This window comes from Atractosteus spatula, chromosome 15, assembly GCF_055471065.1.
Source record: "Atractosteus spatula isolate fAtrSpa1 chromosome 15, fAtrSpa1.hap1, whole genome shotgun sequence".
NCBI classification, from domain to species: Eukaryota; Metazoa; Chordata; class Actinopteri; order Semionotiformes; family Lepisosteidae; genus Atractosteus; species Atractosteus spatula.
Window position 1 is genome coordinate 22,884,826 of NC_142720.1, and position 20,953 is coordinate 22,905,778.

Sequence of the window (20,953 nt, forward strand, 5' to 3'; positions counted from 1 at the left end):
CTGTAAGTGGTTACCAGGAAAACATCACTGTGATATTAATAGCAGGTGTCAATGTGCTTTATGGCTTTAGTAATATCAAACTGAGAGGAGGGCCCTACTTTTAAATTAGGAGCATGTCACTATTCAATCATGTCATTGTGGATTTAATGGAGTTGAGACCCTTAAATTGAGTCATCAAAATGTTAGCAACACTGCAGCTCTTCAGTGGCTGGTCCTTTTATCTTGCACAATTCTGACGACGCAGCTCAACCTTACATTCAAGCTCAGAAAAATATCAGCAAACATCACACATATTAGAGGCTTATTATTCATATATCTTTTGTCAAAGTGTCAGAAGCTGATGATAGTGCAATAATTATTGTTATCAGCCTGCTGCAAGCTGGCAGCAGTCTGAAAGCTATTTGTGGCTTTTGTATATCTATAAATGGAAACCTGCACCACTCTGAAGTTATCACTGGGGCAGTATGATAGACTTCAGTCCAAGAAGGTGAAAACTGCAGTGCATTCCAACATGTAGTGGGATAAACAGAGTGGAACTGTTATTGCTTCAGGGACGATGGAGAGGGAAAAGCAAGCAGTTTTCTTTCACAGCACAGAGAAGAGTGGCCACACGGTGAGAGAACAGCTAACAGAATTAAATTGTTTTTTTCAAAGTTGTGAGAACACGACCGTACAGCTGCTGCTGTTGGGGCACCAGGGCCTCAGTTGTTGTAGCTCTACAGGCTTAAAGATTCTGTGACCTTGACAGTTCAAAGAGGTTTCTGGTGCCTTTATCAAATTCCGCATTCATAACTGCTGAATTTTTTCTGGAAAATTTGAAGAAATAGCAACCGATTTATAATGTAACCCGAATTAAAGATGGATCTTCTATTTTTAAGTAGCAAATGAACAAATGTGTTTGAAATTACTTGACTTCTCTTACCTGTGTTCTTTTGAACAATGTGGTATTGAAATATGTTTATAGAATGATTTATATGTTTTTATAGTTATGGATTTATTAGGACTGTCAACCTTTAATAAGCAAAAGATAATATTAGTATAAGTAAACGTAACTGAATTAAATTTTTTTTTTATACTGCAAAGGTAGGGTACAAGTGAGGGCACAGGAGAAGGAATATGTACTTGGTCTAATTTATTAAATCACACTTGGTGCAATATCTGTATGATTTACCAAAATAATCTTCCCTAAAATGGTAATGTAGAGGTGTGTACATCATTTGGGTCTCACCTTGCAGGCACAATCCTGCTGTAAGATAAAACTCTTTACTCATTCTTGAAATATAATTATCTAGCTCCAGTAGTTACATAAAATACAAGGTTGGTTGTTTTAATAATTCTCATTAATGTCAAGCATGTAGACTAGTTTTTTTAATTTTCTATTTAGCATGATATTCTTGTGCACCTCCTCTAATTTCCTCTGGGCACCTGCTGTCCATCACCTGCTCCCTGCTGTCGGGGTCTCTTGTCCTCTGTGGCTTTTTGCTATAATGGGAAAGAAAGCTTTCTGGCTTGAATGTTGATACCAACCAAATGTTTTGCAACCCCTTTAAAATGATCTGTCATGCATATTTCCATCTGGTGGATGGAAAGGGTATCTGAACAGCAATAAGAGGAAACGTGAAGTGAGAAACCTCAAACCTTAACCTACTGTTTTCGTTGGTAATCTGAATTTAACTTTGGAGCAAATTTTGATAATACTGATTATGCAGTGTCGATACTGTCAGCGTGCAGTCGAATGAGCTTAAATAATTTGATCCCAGAAAAATCAAGTGCCACTTCATACGTTTGAATTTGTCTCTTTGCTAACATTCACAGAAGATAACATCTGGACAGTTAACTTCAGCAGTTGCCCGAGGTTAATGAGTGTATGGTTTATAGATGCTCAAGTGACTCAGAAGTTCACTTAAACTAAATGTAGTTCTTTATTTTAGTTATTGACACTCTCTTTAGAAGCTTTATTTTTATATGTGGTTTACTTGAGATAAACATTTGCAGAAACTTAAATGTTTATTCTCTTAAGAGGATGAGGACTGGAGACAGCAATGCCTAAAAACATTGAGCTGTGGAGTCTAGTGATTTAACTGAGGAGCTGAGTGTTGGTTCCTGTGGATAGCAAGAATAAACAGTAGGAGAACCACTACCAGCATCAGTGAAGGAATGATTTCGCTTAAGTATTCATTACAAATTTCCTTTTAGGTATTAGTCAGTTATTTCAGTAATAATACTCACATTATCTAACTACTGTATAGTCACATTTGGACAGTATTCAGCCTCTGTAATGGTCCTTTGTTTTTCAGATTTTCAGCAATGAGGTACGCCTCAGTTTAAATCAAATCTTCCACAGCCCTGGAAAAATGTCTTCTTGGCCTATTTTTTGTACAAAACTTTTTTTTTATTCTATAGAAGAGTACAAATTAAACAAAACATTATCATGATGAATGTACAATGAACATAAAAACGATGTATTTCTAAATTCACAATCGGTTCATTCTGCACCGAATGCCTGAAACATGACATGATAAGGGGATATAGGAAGGTAAATGTAGTGCCTGACAGCTACTGCTACTGGAAAACAAAACCTTTCAAAACTGAATCTATTTTCTAAAAGATGAAAGAGCAAGAACATTTGTGTATAAGTCCAAATGAAGATCAACATCACAAACAAGGCTCAATTCTCCTATGAAATGCAAAAGTGAGTCAGTGTTTAAAACAATAAGAAACACCTGCTACTTACACTTGAAAACGTAGCACATATGCAGTTGTGTGACTGCATACGTAGCCACACATTTTTAAAACTGCTTATTTCTTAATGAATCACATGAAAATGATTTTCCTTGTAAATATCAAACCTAACAGTTTCTCTAGTTAATATCGTCTCAGAGTTTCAAAGAAGGATAACAAGACAGATGAGCTTCTGTACAGCAAGTGTCCAAATACAACAAAAACAACATGACAGAATCGGAGTGTTTTTTAATAAACGGCAACCAAGGAAACAGGATTAGAAAGAAAAAAATCACCACCCAGCGGAACATGTAGAGCAGAGAGTTTACCAGCTTGTAGCTTGTTCTCATCATGTCTGAGAAGCTCAGCGAGGCGGGCTGGTGGTGGGACGGGAGACCTGCAGACAAAAGAAACTGTCTGCTGTAGTGTTGCTGATTGACGAGAGGTGACTGACAAGTCTTCATTCTAGATAAGAATTTCCCAACCAAAGTGCCATCCTTTGGCTGACATGTCAAACTGAAGTCCTGACTACTTGGTCACTAAAGATCACCAGGAATTTCAAATGAGTAGGTGTGTTAGCTCCATTGTCCTAAATTCCAATCTGGGTTTGCACAAAATGTAATCTACCTAAAGAACCCTTATCTCATTTGATTATTTTTTCACTTCACCACCTGCTGAGTAATGGTACGTTATGACTGCCGGATGCTGCCCAGGTGGGAGCTGCACTCTAAGGGCGGATGAATTGGGTCTCCTCCTACAAGAACATGTACGCTTTGTGCTTCACCGAGATGAAAAGTGCTCTACAAAATGGAAGGAATTGTTCTTATTAATATTGCAAAAGCAGAACAGCATGACGTATACATGGGGAACACTAAATGTCAGTACAGTCTGTGCTTTTCATCTCTCACTGAGGTTAACAAACGGGGTTCACACGCACTGTGGATATTAGATATAATGAAGTGCCAGGGGCTCACTGCTCTGTTTGCTGAGAGGATAGGATTCTATCCTGAGCCCCTTTTGGAAATGTGATCTACAGGGAAGGCATGACCCTGCTGATATTTAGAGCAATTAAACATCCAAAGCAAGCAGTACTTACTGGAAGATAGGAAATGCCTTCCGTAACCTTTAACTCCTTCCAACTGTTTGTTGTTCCTCTGCTTTGCACGTTACTGTAGCTACAGAAAGATACTGGGTGTGGATGTACACACGGGAAAACAGAGGTAAACAGAAGTTTATTAAAGATATTTACCAGCACAGATTTCCCCATTTAATATTTAAGTCCTTCATTCCGCTTCATATTCTGCACTTGTCATGATTAATACAAATGCTACATTTGCAATGAAGGCTAAGCGTCAAGTAGTTCAACATAAATTGCCTAATTAATAATTTATCATGAAAAGACCATTTAGAAGAGTCATTAAGATGTGCTTTTGCACAAAGAACAGATTTTTGTAATGGATAATCAGGAATACAAAAAAAACACTGCATTTAATACTGCAGAGAGTTATGTTCTTAAATGAAATATAGTGTTTTTAGACATGTTTTATCTGCTTTAATTTCACATCATGTGTCACAAAGAAGGCATCACTAACCTTAATATTTTTATGGATTACTTTACTTATTACAGCACATAAAACAAAGCACACACATCCTAGAGGTTCTGAATATGTTGTAATCACTAAGCATTAGAGCAACTGAAAGCCTTGTGTCAGACAGACAATAATGAAGACGTTGATTACAGGGAAGTATTCAGAAAAAACAACTACTACTAAAAAAAAACTTTACTACTCAGACTGCGAGCTACAGTGCTGCAAAACGTTTGTCTTTGAGAAAGTGTTGGAAATTAAATTAGTGGTGCACTGTTCCATTAAGGAGCCATGGAAGCTCAGACAGCAAGGGCGTCTGGCTCCTGACAGGAAGGTCCCGGGTTCAGTCCCAGGTAGGGTCAGCCGATGTAGCTTGCTCTAATTCCTTTCAGACAGCTCCCAGGTCCACTCGGCCTGCTTTCCCAGTGAGTACCGGGGGTTAATCCTTCTGGGGGTAACAGGCCAGCCGGAGCGTGCTGCTGACCCAATCATCTCCACCTCCAGTGTCGGATGGTTAAGAAAAATGGTGGCCCTTGCCCCCCATTCCCCATGGGCCTTTATAGCCTGAAAAGGGGATCTAACCTAACTATTCAATTAAGAATTATTTCTCAAGTTCACAGGGCTAAAGCTCATCCCCTTTTCTATAGTTGAGCAAATGAGTGCACAAGCTTCACCCTGGCTGGGACAGTAGCTTGTTTGCCCCAGTAATGCTGGTAAGCACCATTTCTTTCACCAGTGTGAAATTAAATCACTCAAAGTAAAGTGCACAACCAAGCTCAAGGACCCAACAGCAGTGTCTTCTGCTATTAGCATGAGACAGCATGTAGAGTCTGGCACCATTTAACATGAGTGCTATATAAACCAGTCTTTCAAACGCTTTGGAAATTATGCATTTTTTAAAATTAAAACCCCCCCATAAAACAATTAAATTCTATTCAAAGAAAAATTAAATTCTATTCTGAAACTGACTTACAGCAGTTCTCTGGAAGATACTGTATGTTTGATTCGATGCATCAGCAGGTTTGTCTCCTAACAATAGTTTTTTTGTCAGTCCATTAAATGCAAACAGGGATGGAAATGTTCTGGCCTCCTACATGTTCACAGAACGTGAATAGAGTGTCTGTTCTGACACATTCCATTCAGGGCTTAAGAACCTCAAAGCAATTTGCAGAACTGCAGCACTCGACTGGAGTTCAGGGACAGCGTTCTGCACTTGTAGGCTGAATTCTGGTAGCACCCTGAAGGTAAATTTCGTTTCGAGACTTTCAGAAATTAACAGCAGTTTACAGTATATTTACTCTACAGATTCTGCCCACGTTTTTCTAAATGCCAATACCAGATGAAATAATCTGTTAACACCACATAATGAATTCCACCAAAGCTGACCAAATGGGGCAGAGTAATAAAAAATTACTTTGAAAAATGAAAAACCTGTTACTAAAAATGTTGAGCCCATATTAATCTTTAAGATCTGTCTTAACATTATTATAATTAGTAGAATTTCAGTAACTATAATAATAATTATTTTTATATTGTTCTTATGATATTTGTTTTTTTTCTCCCAACATGTTTGTTGTGTACATGAATTGTCTTAGTTTCCATTTCCTTTTAAGGTTATTTTTTTTTACTTGTGATGTTAACATTCTTTCGTACAATGTCCAGTCAAAACAGGAGATGTTAATCTGTACAAAGTTTAAATGATGATCTTACTTGATATGTGACCCACTAAATCTGTAGTATTTGTATTTGCTGTGTGATTAGAGATGTGTGGGAAATAAGAAAATAATTAATGGGAGACAAACAGGGATAAAATACTGTATCCTCCTCCTTAGCGTCCTGTGTTTGCAAAAACTCGTAGTAGTGGTCAGCATTCTCGAAACCTTTAACAACCTCGCCTGCCACGCCCTGCTGGGCAAATTGGTGTTGAACCCATGAACCTCAATAATCAAAACTGCGTTTCTCTTACCAAATACAGGTGCCGACAGAAGTACCACCGGCCAAGGTACTTTGTTTTACATTTGTTCCAGCTGTTAAGAAACTGCCGCTTAAAACTCGGGTTGCGCAGAGAGGAAGACACGAGCAGTCACCCGAGGTATGAGCATCGCCAACATCAGTACACAAATACAGAACAGGCCTGTGAATGAACTCATTGTCAGCGAAATCTGAGAATATCCACGAATGTTGAATAAATTATCTTGAAAATGAATAATGGTAAACAAAAAGAATTACTGTATAACCCCAGCGTAAAAACGAGGTATTTTTCCCAAACACAACAGAGAAACTCGTGTTAGCATGGAAAAACTCATCTGCAGTTCTTAATATTTCACTTTCCAAAAACAAGATATAATAAAGCTCGTTTTTCATACTTGAATTACTATTCTTTAATTACTTTTTTTAATTTACTTTCTAACAGGCAATTCAAGATTTTTTAAAAATACACATTAGTCAAAATTTTCTAGTTACTAGATGAATAAAGAAAATATACAGTATTACCTTCAGAATATTGTTGCCCTAAGGCAAAAAATATAGTATATTAGTTTTTTTACAATATGTTTCATTTCATTCTTCAACAGAAGAAATACATTATTTTATAAATGTGTACTCTCTAGTACACCTCTGCTGTTATGAAATGTAAGGGAAAAAAGAAAGAATACGTTAAAATTTGACGTTTTGCAGTATGTTATTGGTATGTAAATATGTTGGCTCACAATCACAGTGCTTTTGAAAAGGTTTTTAAAATATGTTCAGAAACGTCTTTAAATGCACCCGGAAAAGATTAAGATTGCTGCCGCATGGCCTGGTTTTTTATAATAATTGCAGTTTTATCAGTTCGTGCAGAGTGATTGCTTATTGTAATCTCTGGAAAATTTAAGGAGCAACACTCCTGAATTTATTCCGATGTTGGGAGTAGATTAAAATTGGAAAATGGGCAAATTTCACTGTGCACTCCTTTATATTCATAATTACTTTTGCTCTTTTAAATTTACCCAATTTAGTGCCATAATATTCGTGTGGAAAAAGAGCATATTGTGAATGCCGAATTATTTTAAGAATATATTAAGGGTGAAAATTTTAGCTATTCAAGTGTAATACTGTAATTAAAGATTAGGTATCATTTTAACATCTGAGCCATTAAGTGAAACATTTTACAGTGAACATGTATTCCCCTTTGCCTTGATAAAGGACAGAAAAAAAATAATTATAATACTCATTTGTAAAACATTTAAGATTAAACATTTATAAAAAAGCTGTATACCTTAAAGGTCTATTAAAGTTTCTCTGTGTCCTGTACCTACTCTATATCCAATCTCCTATTGTAGCACACAAACAGCCCCAGTAATGGTAGATTGTGACTCTTGAAGCTAAAGGAGCATAATATGACTTGATTTTTTTTTTTTAGTTTGTGACAGTGTGTTAATACACAGGTCATATTTACAATCCTTCAGTTACTTAATTGGCTAACATAATACACAATACTGTATGAGCGTTTACTGTAGATAATAAACTGAATTTACCTTTCTGCTCACGTCAGTATTTAGGAGTATACAAAGAAAAGGCGACTGAGGAGACCATGTTAGAAGATGGAGTTTTCAAGGCAGAGGTTGTGTACATTGGCCATTCAGATGAAGACGAAGGAGGGGATAATACTGAACCTCATTACTTAAATGTGATTCAAGGTGATGACTCAACAAAACCAGGGCCACAAACTCAGGTGAGGACAGCTTTGTGCAAACACCTCCTCACACATTGGACAAGCTCTCATTATTGTTCCATAGCTGAGAATGATAACATAATAGAGTCTATGCCAAAAGTATTTAAAGATTTAACAGCACTTGAATAGTATTCTTACATCATTGTGCTTTTTCAAATGCTATTTTTGCTTTTGCTAATTGAGATAACACTTGTAAAAAGCAGCTGGGAATTTTCAGATGAAAATTTCAGCATAAAAACTAAAGTTTGTCCTTTTCAAGAGAGAGAAATTATTTTACTGATCATGATTAAGGTGAATAATGTATTTTTTCTAAATGTGACAACCAGCTTTATTTTTCACTGTAAGCCAACGTCTTACTAATTTCCTTCCTTTGATATCCTCATTGTTTTGTAGTTTATTTTTTGAGGAGTAAAACAAACTTGATCACCAGTTGTTTTTTTGGGTGAAAATTTTTTTTTTTAAGGATTTTCACGTGTTCCAGTAAAACGTGTTCCTTCCTCACATGTAAGTTTTGGAAATATGTTATGTGGAGACCAGTACCTTCAAGAATAGTTTTGCCACAAGAACTTTGGTTTCTTTTTTTAACTGTTGTCACAATAAGAATACATCATTTTTATGCATTATATGGTGTTGGTTTAAGATACCTTGCAGTGAAATAAAGAAAAACAGTAACTTGGATTTTGTTTTCATTCATTGGCACTGAAAGGATTTGATCTTTTCCCCCTGTTTCTTCTCTTCTCAGTTGAAATCTGCTGATCACACGACCCAAGCCCTGCTTCCTACTCTTCCAGTCACTGCTCATAAAAAGAAAGAATCACATCACTCAGTCAGATTGATTCCCAGAGCTCAGCCCACTCCCACAGATTCACTTAATCATGAGCCTCAGTCAGTGCTCCAGCTGGGAGATCCTATTTCTCTCACCGCCAGAGTCCTCCCAAGTTTCTCTTCTGACAGACGTGGTGGTGAAAGTGAAATAATCCCCCCGGTTTCAGACGACGTAACGAGTTCTCTGTTAACTCCGAGGCTGGTTACCTCACCTTCCTCTAAAGAATCACTTCTGTCTGAGGACTCTGACAGAATAAAAAGTTGGTCGGCCTTACATTTGTTTTCTTCCGAGGGATCGCAAGCCTCTCTCAGCCGCACTGTTTCTCCCTGTTCTTCCATAAAATCTGGAGTCTTCTCCCCAAAGATAATGCAAATTAAGCGTCACTCTTTAGTGTCGGGGCCTAGTCTGCTACAGACACCCCCTCACTGCTTGTCTCCAAGCCACGAGAGCCTCACTCCCTCCTCCTCCTCCTGCCAGATGTCACCAAGTGCCACACTAGTGAGGTCAAAGCACAAGACACCACCAACACAGCTTTCACTCCTTACTGCTATACTCAGGAAAGGCCATCTTCCACATATATCAGTGCAAAGGCCATTCTCGCCTTCCTGGATACACAGCCCAGCTAGCCTGTCATCGCTGAATCCCAGCTCTGCCACCTCAAGTCTGACGTCGGTCTCCTTTGAGGTTTCGAGGCCGCAGTCCCCGAGTGTTGTAGACAACCCTCCCCCGAGATCTCCTCCACGCACTCGCAGACCGGCGTCAGTGTCCCGGAAGTGCCTGACACCCCCTCCTCCCCCCAGCCCCGCAGAGGTCATACCTTTCTCTCTTCCTGACACTTTGCTGAATCCTTCACGCAGAGCGTGTGACTGTCAGCCCTCTATTCACCTTCGCCGAGAGGGTCTCTCTCCTTGCCCCCCAGAGCACAGTGGTTCATGTCCCTCCCCAGCTCCTCCACTCAGACCAGCCACCCCTGGATTTCAAAAGCCCTTGAACCAGACTGACACTACGAGGGGATTCTCCCCAGCTCCTGACTCCAGGGTGCTCTGCTCATCCTTGACTAGACAAAGCACTGCCTCTCCTACACTTCGCCCCCTCACTTGCTTCTCGGAGAGGCACCATGTACCCTTCCAGGCACCAAGAGTCACCATTTCTCCTGCTCCCGAGTGCCCCCAAGCTTACTCACCAGCTCCTCTGCACAACGGCATTAGAACAGTCTCAGCTGGAGAGAGGTTCAGTCCCAGTGACCTCGTTTGCAAGCTTCCTTCATCACCTAGACCACGCTCTGTTTCTCCTCCCTTTTCTTCTCAATCCCCCTCACCTAGACCAGCCTCCACTAGTCCAAACTGCCCAGTTCTCACAGCCTCCCCAGCATCATGCAGTGACAGTTTTGGCCAGTCTGTCCCATCACCTCCTCTCTCCTCGTCCGCCACTCCCTCTCCATCCCCAGGGTGTGGGAGGTCAGATCTCTCACCCTCGTCCACTGAAAGTGAGGTTAGGAATAGAAAGGTACTGTGCACATTGGCGCATGGTTTGATGGCTTGCCCCATGCATGCCTCTTTTTAATTTAGAAAATTAGAAACAATTCAAAACCAATCCTTCATCTCCATACAGTGTCTGTCATCTTACATAATATACAGTTTTTTTCTTGTATCCATGATCAATTACATGATTTTGCTACAATTTGAAAATGTTCTTCAACTAATATTGCGTGTTTTATTTTCTTTCAACAATTATAAATTGCAGTTCTGTTTGCTGTGTTTGTTCTTGGGTATCGCTGTAATGAATATGTATGTCATTTTAGATTTGCCTGTGTCAGGATGCTTAAGTGCCTGCAGAATTACTCTCAGCTTTCACTTTTTGTTCAGAACAGTACAGCTACAAATCAGAGATTCTCCAAAAGCATTGAATAATGTGTGTTTAAAAATGTGCTTTATGCTTAATCAGGTTCAATTCATGTCGCAACAGGAGAAAGTACTGAAGTCTGCTGACAGGCTATTTATTTCTCCTCAAACCTTCGTTCCTCTGTAGCAATACAAGATCAAGTCAAGCTACAAAGCCCTTGCAGCCATTCCCACCAATACCCTTCTCCTGGAGCAGCAGGTCAGTGCTTCCCCAGCAGGGTAAGAGCTCCCTTGCTCAGTACTTACGGTGCATCATTATTAATGAACAGCAGCTCCAGTGTAGCCAGGTGTTATAGAATTGGCCATGACTCAGATGCATATTACTCAACTGGAATTAAATCAGTACTGGTGAGGCATACAGAAAGTTCTTAATGTACAGTACTAATGATATCCCATTCTGAGACTCATGTACTTGACTGAAAAGGTACCTAAATGACTCCATCTTTTGCAGACACAAAATCAGTCTTCTATTTGAACACTTTTGAGAACACTTTGAACTTTGAGATTTTGAGTTTCAGATGCTTTAAATATTACAACAGTTTTAAGAACACAAAAAAGTTGGTTGAATCTATCATCCTAACTGGAGATGTTCCCCTGGTTGAGTAATTTGTAAGAAAGAAACACATTCTGTACTTCGCTTTTGATCAGTGAGCAGGTTAGCAGCTCAGAGGTTATGTCAAAAAATCTTTAAGACCAAGAAACAAGACATCAATGTTAAAATTAAAGGTTTAATGCAAATACTATGAAATCCCAGACCTGCCCCCCAAGTAATTGGGCCTATCTGGGACATGACACAGAGGCTCAGGAATCTGGTATAATTTGGTACCAGTGCGGTGCTGCAAACGTTCATTAAGCACTTATAAGATGGATCACTTGGTGTGCTGTCCTGGATGGCAGTTTCTTGAGTTCTTAATCCCTGGTAACCATTTTCTTTTTTATCACAGGCGATAGATGACAGAGTAGAAAAACTAGAGGTGGTTCCAGATAACACTGGAGATGAACTTAGGACAGAGACCCACATAGAGGTATTATGCAATATATAATTCCTACCAAAATATTTAAGAGAAACATTCTGAATTTCTTCCCATTATTGAATTATTCTTTTATTAGGCACCCTTCAGATGGGTGACAAACCAGGGCCTGTTTTAACAGACAGGAGATTTGCCTTGCTGGGGGATTGGGGAGGAATTCTAAGTGCTTTAAAACATGTAACAGAAATGTATAAGTCATTTATAAGAATCATTGCAAAACTACTGATTGCTCTAACGTCTTGACTCTTAATCGATCATTACTAGCTTTGCCCAGTGCACTCATAGTCCACCTGTTTGAGCAAACGCATTTGAAGTCGGGCTGAATTATTGCGGTATTACAGCTGATGCTTGTGTCTTTGAGTTTGCTAAATTCAATCAGTGTTATAGAAAATAACTTCAGCAGTCTGGATAACTGTTCTAATGATGATTCTTCTCACAGATGTGCTCTCCGGCACAGCTCCGACAGGAGTCTGAGGAGCTGTATGCTGCCATCGATCAAGCCTTAGAAGAGCCCATGCCTATGGTAACGAGAGCGCAGTCACCACTACTTTTATACACACTCAAATGATCCTGCTGTTTGTTGATCCTTAATGACAACTCATTTTGTAGCGTCGAACACTTTCTGCTCCATCCTCCTTACAGAAGCTGTTGGATATTGATTCACCGAAGGTATGGCACCCAATCCTCAGTCTAATCAGTGTCTCGTCTTGCTGTGCTTTTAGTTTACTGAGCAAATCCACATCGATACTTAGGAGGTCGCTTTCAGGGAACACTGTTTTGATTTATTAGTCACCCCCTCTCCAAAAAAATATATTTTTAGGCACTCGCATCGAGCACATTTTTGTAAATATTACTTATATAAATATAATATAATAGCTATCTAATCAGTTCATCCACAGTCCTACTATTTGTAGTAGTACCAGATGGATAGGTAATAATTGGACAAACGTATACAGTATAGAAAATTGTATTGCTGAGCTCCAGACATACTTTCTTTAACTGCAGAAAATAATAGAAAGACGTAGCTATTGACTTTATGAGCACATAGGATTTGTATTACTACATATTTGTACTATAGAGTATTATAGTGATATATATATATATATTTAATTAAGAGACCATTTATAATTAGCTGGGTGTCTGGGGAACCATAGCTGTTTGAGACTGATAGAAACCTAAAAAAGTGCTTTTCATCCTGCATCTGAAATTCTGCTTGATAATTGTAAAAATGTATTTAGTGGCCATCTGCAAATTATTCTGATTTATAGCTAATTAAAAATTAATATTGTCTGAACAGACAGTTTTCACCTGAAATGCAGGTATTTACCACTGCTGTCATGCTTTTTGTCTTGTCATTTGCACAATTCTTTCACATTAGTCCTGTTTTTGAACACTGTGTTCAAAACACAAAGCTGGGCTGCTTCTATAAAGCCTGTTGTGTGATGGTATGGAGATTGTACATTTTACAGAGACAGAATCCTTTATGTTATCTTTGCTCTGTAATTTGTTTTTTAAAGGAGGTGAAAGCTCTGATTTAATGGGCAATTGAAAGCCTATGAGATCAGAGACCTGTTACTGTCCTTATATTGTTCAGCTGTGAAGAGTAGATTTCAGTAATTTTTTATGTTTAATGAAAAAAGGTTTATTGAAAACTTTTGCTTGAAAGAAACCTGGCTTATTTAGTTTTAATACACTGAGCCTGAATTGTGTTGCCCAAATTTTTCACTCCGAAGTTAATAATGCCAAAATGAAATTCATTGTGGCATCGATAGTCATACTTTATTTTTCACTCTATTTCTGTTTTATTTTTCTTCTGTTCATTTCTCTGCATGGGCAAAATAAGGATGTGATCCTAAATCTGTAAAAGTTACAGCTTCACATGGTTTCAACCTCTATATTATCTTCATATATAAAGTTTAAACGTTTCATGTTGCTGCACAACTGTTTTTTTTTACTGTTTTATTGTAAATTCTCCATAGCAATTTACAACACTGCCAAGGTCTGCAGGGCGAGAGACAAAATATGTAAGTGTTAACTCTTCCGGGTACTGTGTGTAAGTGCAGGCTGGCTTCCTGTCGTGTGCACAGGTGAAATATACTGCATGGTGTCATCAGATTGAAAATGTGTGTCAGTTGAGCACACAGGCATAAGTGCAGTATGGTAAGAAAGTTTCATAAATGTTATATAAAACTTGAAACTGTAGATGAATTTTAGAGACATGCTCACTGATCTAACAAATTTCAGTGCGTGACTAAAATATTAGGAAACGTTATTCCCATCAAAGGGAATAGTTTCTCTTAACCTTATCTGTACGTAATGCAAAAAAGATATGTCGCATAACTGTTTCGGTTGCTCTTTGGCATGGTTATATATGGGAAACAGCAGTTTCAGTGGGAGTAATGCTTCAAGATGGGACTAATGATCTGAGTAACTAGGAAGGGTTGTGATTGTAGAGGGCCAGGTAACGGGAATCAACAGCTGAGATTGTAGAGCAAATGCAATGAGCACTGGCTCTCAGCTACACATTACTGTACAAGGGTTAAAACAGAAAACATCAGCCAATAGTGGAGTGTGGGGGTGGAGAGGCTACTGCAGTAAAGGAGCAAGCGAATGTTGCTTTAACACGGTTGGAAAAACAGATAAGCTGCAGTTCAGCCATTGGTGGATGGAATCAAAAATAGTCCTGATCCCTCCATATCCACGTGAGGCGTGTGCCAGGAATGGTATTGAGTAGGGGCCTCTCATCATTCGGCCATGCAGTGTAGCTCCTTTGTTGAAATCAGAAGCGTTTAAGTAAACTTTTTAGAAAACATGAGCACCCAGCTCCCCAGCAGTGATTTCATACTGTCGGTCTCTGCCTGGCATTCTGTGTAGAAGGGAGGGCAGGGAGATGAACAGATGATAAAAGACAGTGAATTTAATTTGGGTTGTAAATGAGAGATATGGAGAGTAAGACAGAGAGGAAAAACAGACTGCCATTTGAAAAAAGATTAGTGCACAATTCAATAAAAATATATTGTTAGTGAAAACTCTGCGCAAATGAGTGAGGAAGGTAGTGTTTTACCACAGTGTGGAATGACTCTATGACATGCATTGTGGTGAAAACAGAGATCCATCAAACAGCTAACACAAAATGAGAATACCAGGAGACAAGGTGGGCATGAAAACTACCTTTAGTAGGACATTACTACTAAACTACACAGCAGTTTATATATGAGGACTTGCATCTTTAGGTTAGAATTGGGGTAGAAACTGCGTTTTCAGACACTAGCATGAATATATGATAAGTGAAAATCCCATGGAAAAAATGAAGAACGTCAGTATATTGTATTCTGCAGGAGTCTTATAGAGAAGTGTAGTCTTAAGCTGTGCGTTCTTCATTTTTGCTGTGGATAATTCAGAAGCTGTTTCCTGTATTTGAATGCAGTGCTTTTTCATTCTCCACTTTCCCTGTCCTGCCATACAAGCAGTTCAAGAACAATTCGCTTTACCTCACCGACCTGTGCAATGTATCTGGCTTCATTAGCTCAGCAACAGACGGTGGACCATGTAATTACAATGACAGTGACAATGCAATTAAAACTCTTTTCAGTGCAAGCGGTACTGTTAAGTATCTACTTTTGTACTGAGACAAAATTTAAGGATGCATATAAAACACATTAAAACACAGTATGTCTCATTTAATGTTATTAAATTGGGTACAGACTTAATTAAAAGGCCTAAAGGAAGGCCAGGAGATAAACTTGAGACATGCAAGTGCACAAATTTGGGAGATGGTTAATGCCAGTGAATTGTTTAATATTATTATTCTCACAGGCAATGTCCCATCTGTTACCACCGGCTTCTGCTCCAAAACAACTGGTGGGTATTTAAACGATTCTTTTTGTTTAACCCAGCTTCAGAGCAAAAACGTGATTAACAAGCAAAAAGCCTCTGAAAGTATTTGAAATAAATCATCTCCAAGAGGAAAGGATGCAAAAATAATTTAACAAGCAAAACGCGCGTTTCCAATTATCTCATCTCACTGCTGCGACTTTGGTGCTGGTTTGGGAGGAGGAAGACCTGAAGCCTTGTAAGCTCCTCTCCAGAATATACACCGAGGACAAAGCCATTTCCACTGTGTGAGCACGCACAGGACACTGTGTATTAATACTCAGTGTGCTATTACTCCTGGCGAGGTGATGCTGCTCACACTCAGCCAGCTAAACCTAAAGCCTGATGTTCTGGACTGCGGGGTTTAAGCTACACTCGTAACTAGTCACCTTTACTGGTTGTGTCATTTCGTCGCCACTTCGTAAACACATCTTCAGAGTTCATTTTGATCTTCATCATAATCATTATTATAACACCAAAAGGTAGACATATAGACAAAAAAACTAAACAAAATATCTGTTTAATTTATTTTCTGGTAATTAAACGGATATTGTTCCCTCAGTGTAAATATTAATTGAAAACGTGAAGTGCCACAGCCTCTGGCTTTACTGACATCCTGAATGATTCTAAACTTTAGAGTTTTATTACGATGAAACATTTAAAGCGTAATCTTTGATAATCCACAGTTTAACCCCTTTGTGCTAGTTTGTTCAGTATAATTTAAAATGCATTTATATTAGAATCATTTGGGCACAACAATATGTGAAAAGGGCATTTTGTTCTTATAGATGTGTTTAGTTCACTGCTTGTGAACTTGTGTGACTGTTATCATGACCGTTATTTCGGTAATGTCTGCAGACCAAGCCTGGTGTGATACGTCCTGTGCCCGTTATTCCAAAAGTACTTGAAGAGGAGGAGGAATACCATCCAAACCCCTTCAGGCAGTATCTAGAGGAGATGACTGATCTAGAGCTTCAAAAGGTGAGCATCGCACAAAAGCATGATCTTCGCTCTTCAAATCTGTTGAGAAAAGCTTTGATGCTCCTCATAATGAATTAAAAAACTGTATAAGTTTGTAAGTATAGAGTGCGCAGTGCCAATGAAGACAATATGCAACTATCTACCTCATACAATTCCCTTCTTGTAACCCTTGAACAGTTTGAGAATTAAGTATTCACACACAGGAGGCTTTGATGGATGCATTAGCAGGATTTACAGACGGGATGGATTATGTAACTTCACCTCCGACTGTTTCTCCTTAGAAAGTAATGGTGACTGCTGCCAAGTGTGTCCGTTTGAGTCCAGAAGAGTGTCTCCCACAGTTCCTGTGGCTTGTGCACTTCTTCTGCAGCAAAAAAATATCTGATGCCCCCTGCTGGCAAAATGTGGCAAACCCAAAGCTGCTTGTATCTGTCTGTTGAAGTACAGTATGTGCTCTGGTTTCAGGGCTTGTTTACTTATTCAGTAATTTGGTAGCCATAGTGAGGTTTTCAGTCAGAGGTATAGTTTTAACTTCTGCTGTGATCAAATAGCAGTTTGCTAGATGAAATAGCCCATCAAAAATCACAGCTGCAAAATAACACCATAAGAGCTATTTTCTCCCCACCAACCATTTCAATTCCAAACAATTACGCTTATAAAAGAAGTTTGAAATCCATAGTTGTCATCTTAGCTTTTTATTTATCACTCGTCTCTGGAAAAAGAGTCAATTTCCACCTGGTATTATGCCTCAAACGTTTTGTAATATCTCTCTTTTGACATATGGATGAATTTATATAGTAAAAGCCTTGTTTATGGTTTACATTAAAGATAAATAAACTTACTCTAGTTAAAGCAGATAAAAATATAGCAATTTTAAAATAAGATATGACTGAGACCTAAAATACAATTGAGATCATTTGTAATATTTGAACTACAGTATATGAATTCTGTTTCCATGCTTTTACACTTGCCAATATTCGAACCATCTGCTGCAGTCTAGGTGGTGCTCGTCAGTGCTTCACTGGTCAGAAGTTATTAGTAGCTGTTGTCTTAGAATATAAATCTACACTGATCGGAAAAAATACAAATGTGTCAGACTCTGCTTTCATACAACTGAGAAGGAAATTCCAAGGTAGTCTTATGAATTTAAAACTATTGCCATGTTCCTCCCTATAGTGCTGATGTAATTTGAGCAAAATAATAGGGCAGTTCACAAGGGGGATGTTGAAAGGGAACACCCGAATGTACTGTTTAATTCTGGGAGATTCCTCACTGACAGGTCTGCTGCCAGCACACGGGCTGTAAAAGTTTAAAACTGACCTGAAAATGCCAAGAACAGCCGTGCCTGTTGACTAGACCAACCAAACTTGTGGACTTGTGTAGTTTACAACTCGTATACCAGTAAGCTGACGAAAAGCAATTCCTTACCCTTTTCAGTGGTGAAACATTATCTTCACAACAGAGGCTGCAGACAGATGTCATGCAGCTCGGTGCTTTTCGGATCACTGCCATGTTCAGTGATGACTCTAATGTCTGTCCGGGTGTCAGTGATGTGATGCTGGGTCAGAATAAAGCCTGTGCCCCTAGAAAAATCCGGTGTCACCGTGCCTAGGATAATCCCAAGGCATAACACTCATCAAGTATCTGCTCTGAAACATTTCACCCCACATCCAGCCACCCTAGTCTTTTGTTCATGGACAATGAACACCAGTCCAGGACTGTCAATTCGGCCAGGTGAGCACTGCACATCAGGATAAAACTTTATCAGCATCTTTTGACATGTGGATGTATTGTGCTATGGGGTATCTTTATTTCAAGTGGAATAAACATCAGAATTTGAGCCCATTGTACATTGTGGACTTTCATTTAGACTGTACATTAAAAGTGAATGGAAAAATCGGTACTGTACAGTGTTCACTTCAGAGAATGCTGTTTCTTTTCAATAGGTGTTTAAAATTGTGACTAAGTATAACTGAATATAAACTGCTTAACAGCTGACTTAAAAACAAATTCTGACAGTTATAGTTGTTGGTTTAAGCTCTTTCCATGTTAAGTATTTACAACTATTTATCTGTAACCACAGGAAAAAAAAAACTAAATGTGTCCGTCACTCTCAGCCTTTGCATGGTAGCGTTTTAACAGCAGCAGAGTTCTGAATCACTTAGCTTTCCTCCCTTTTCTACTAACAGCACCTGTCTCTGCCACCTTCATTCTTAGCTTCCATTGTCTCTCACCCTGCCTTCCATCACCACCTGTGCCAGGCTGGCCTGCTCCCTGGGGGGCTGTCTCTGTCAGCCCCTCTGCCTTTCTCTCACATCAGGTGTCTGATTCCTGGACCATACACTCACTTGTCCACCCCCATTCTGCCTAACCTCCACACTAATCTCCCGCAACAAGGTGAGCACACTCCTCTTTCTCTGCCTGCGAATATGCTTTGTTTCTTCTGGTTTATCTCCAGGAAATGAAACCTACCACAGCATTGTCAGTTAGACCTTAATAATACAATTTTTTTGTAAAAAAAACCATGTAAAACACAATTGAGTAAATTCTGCAGCCACAGAAACACTAAATTTCAAACCTAAGTCTTTGCTGAAAATTGTCAGTTTTTCCACAGTTGTGTTTGATGAAACTAGACTAAAAGGTATTGTCTAGGGCAGTGGGGAAGGGGGCTTTTGCCAAATGAAGCTATGTGAGAGCTGCCTATTTGCCTTTATTCATTGTCACCCTGATCCTAATTGAATCCATTTATAGAAGGAGGGTCTCTTCAAAGAGGCAATTGGCCACAGCTCTCTTTGCGGTCAAGGTGAGCTTGTAGTTATTAAACCTTATGCCTTCACATTGCTAAGGGAAGTGCTCTACTAAGTGAGATTCCCATGTGATTGACTAAAAGATGATAATGTACAGTATACAGGCAGTACTTCTGTATTTCAGCTCCTAAATTCCAGTTTTGATTCAGGATGCTGTTAGCATGTTCTCACCAAGTCCCGTGTGGGTTTCCTCCAGGTCCCTCCTCCTGCCAGAAACACGCTGGCGAGGATAATTAGAGTCTTAACGCTGTCCCTGTGGGTGTGCCCTGCGAAAGCATGGTGTCTTGTCCAGACTGGAGTCCCATCTAATGCCTGGCCGTGCTGTCAGGACAGGATCTGGGTTGCCACAAATACCCAACCCAAGGTAGTGGCCTTCTGATAAGGGCTGAATGTATAGATATGTAGCCATATCTATATCTTCTTTGTGTCCAGTGAATTCATAGTGCACCAGTGAATATTTAAACCTTTTATTTATATCTAAGAAATCTTTTGTTTCTGTTGTTTCGTTATATTGGTTCCAATTTTATCCTCAATGCTACAATTGCTCAAGAAAGAACTGGTTTTCTGGCCAAAAAAAGGTTTCAAAAACTAAAATTTGTATACAAGCTTTATTGATGACCAGGCATTTAAGAGAAAAGCAGAAGGAAATATTCAAGAAAGGTCACTTACATTCAGCATACAAATTTATACTGCATATATTTTCCTGGCTCATCCTTGAAATATTTTAAAGGTGAGAGTTTTAGAACATTTTAATCACAATACCTCCTTGTGCAGTTGCTTATTATTTCTTCCCTGTGTAAAATAAACCTTTATATTTTTCAGGAAATATTTAATTAACTAAATGTTTGTGCGCTCATCAGCCTTGAGAGCAGGCAGATAAGAAAGCAATCAGAGAACGTATGACTGGAATATCAGCCTCCTTTTCGTTGTAACTAATTTCCTGATATTATTTTCCATCTCTCTGGCCAGTTAAATTCTGCATTTGCTTTTAGAAATGCCAACAGAAAAATCTTGTTTATAAGTTGTTTTTCACAAAGTAGCCATGAACTTTTTCTTCTGGTAACAAAGAAAAAGATTCTATGGAAAATTGCTAAACAGTAAAATAGCGATTAATTGCGGATTCTACATTTGGGGGAAGATGGTGTGTCATCCTTTTTGACTCATATCTTTGTACCGTGATATACAACGTGGATGTACAAATCTGCATACAGTACATACTGTAGATCCATATAAATATTCAAATATGTCCTCCCACAGTTTTAGGGATTTAGGCATGCAGTGGGAAACTGAGGACACCCTCTGGGTTGCTGACTCATCCTAATGAAATGAAGACCCTGCACTCATGTGAGTGCTTGTTGCTATTTCAACATTAGTTGTGTGTCTGAGTAGATCTGACAGTCCTTGAATGACAGGGGCAACTGTTCTGGGTTCTGGAGATGTTTCTCTGGTCTCTCTCTGTGCGTATTTGTGTGTGTTTATATAGTGAGGCATGCACACGTGTGGTCAGTGGTCAAT

The 20,953-nt window shown here is 38.9% G+C and overlaps 1 protein-coding gene and 1 long non-coding RNA gene across 11 annotated transcripts in view; one reads left to right on the forward strand and one right to left on the reverse strand.

Annotated features, from left to right (window-relative positions):
* The first annotated feature begins 260 nt into the window (after positions 1 to 260).
* Positions 261 to 20,953, forward strand: part of mlip (muscular LMNA-interacting protein) — a 51,047-nt gene continuing 30,354 nt past the window's right edge. For 2 of the 10 annotated variants that reach the window (XM_088933872.1, XM_088933873.1), the window contains exons 1-11: positions 264 to 613; positions 6,283 to 6,399; positions 7,840 to 8,019; positions 8,762 to 10,351; positions 10,874 to 10,945; positions 11,691 to 11,771; positions 12,217 to 12,300; positions 12,387 to 12,446; positions 13,757 to 13,801; positions 15,594 to 15,638; positions 16,509 to 16,631. In XM_088933872.1, coding sequence (XP_088789998.1) covers positions 557 to 613; positions 6,283 to 6,399; positions 7,840 to 8,019; positions 8,762 to 10,351; positions 10,874 to 10,945; positions 11,691 to 11,771; positions 12,217 to 12,300; positions 12,387 to 12,446; positions 13,757 to 13,801; positions 15,594 to 15,638; positions 16,509 to 16,631 — 2,454 coding nt within the window. In that variant the 5' untranslated portion in view covers positions 264 to 556. Of the gene's footprint in view, positions 614 to 6,282; positions 6,400 to 7,839; positions 8,020 to 8,761; positions 10,352 to 10,873; positions 10,946 to 11,690; positions 11,772 to 12,216; positions 12,301 to 12,386; positions 12,447 to 13,756; positions 13,802 to 15,593; positions 15,639 to 16,508; positions 16,632 to 18,848; positions 19,023 to 20,953 lie in introns of those variants that run through there. The other 8 variants (XM_088933863.1, XM_088933867.1, XM_088933870.1 and 5 more) reach the window with 7 other exon arrangements.
* Positions 2,371 to 20,953, reverse strand: part of LOC148820276 (uncharacterized) — a 41,219-nt gene continuing 22,636 nt past the window's right edge. The window contains exon 3 of the long non-coding RNA XR_016094202.1: positions 2,371 to 3,118. This is a non-coding gene — a long non-coding RNA (uncharacterized LOC148820276). The remainder of the gene's footprint in view (positions 3,119 to 20,953) is intronic.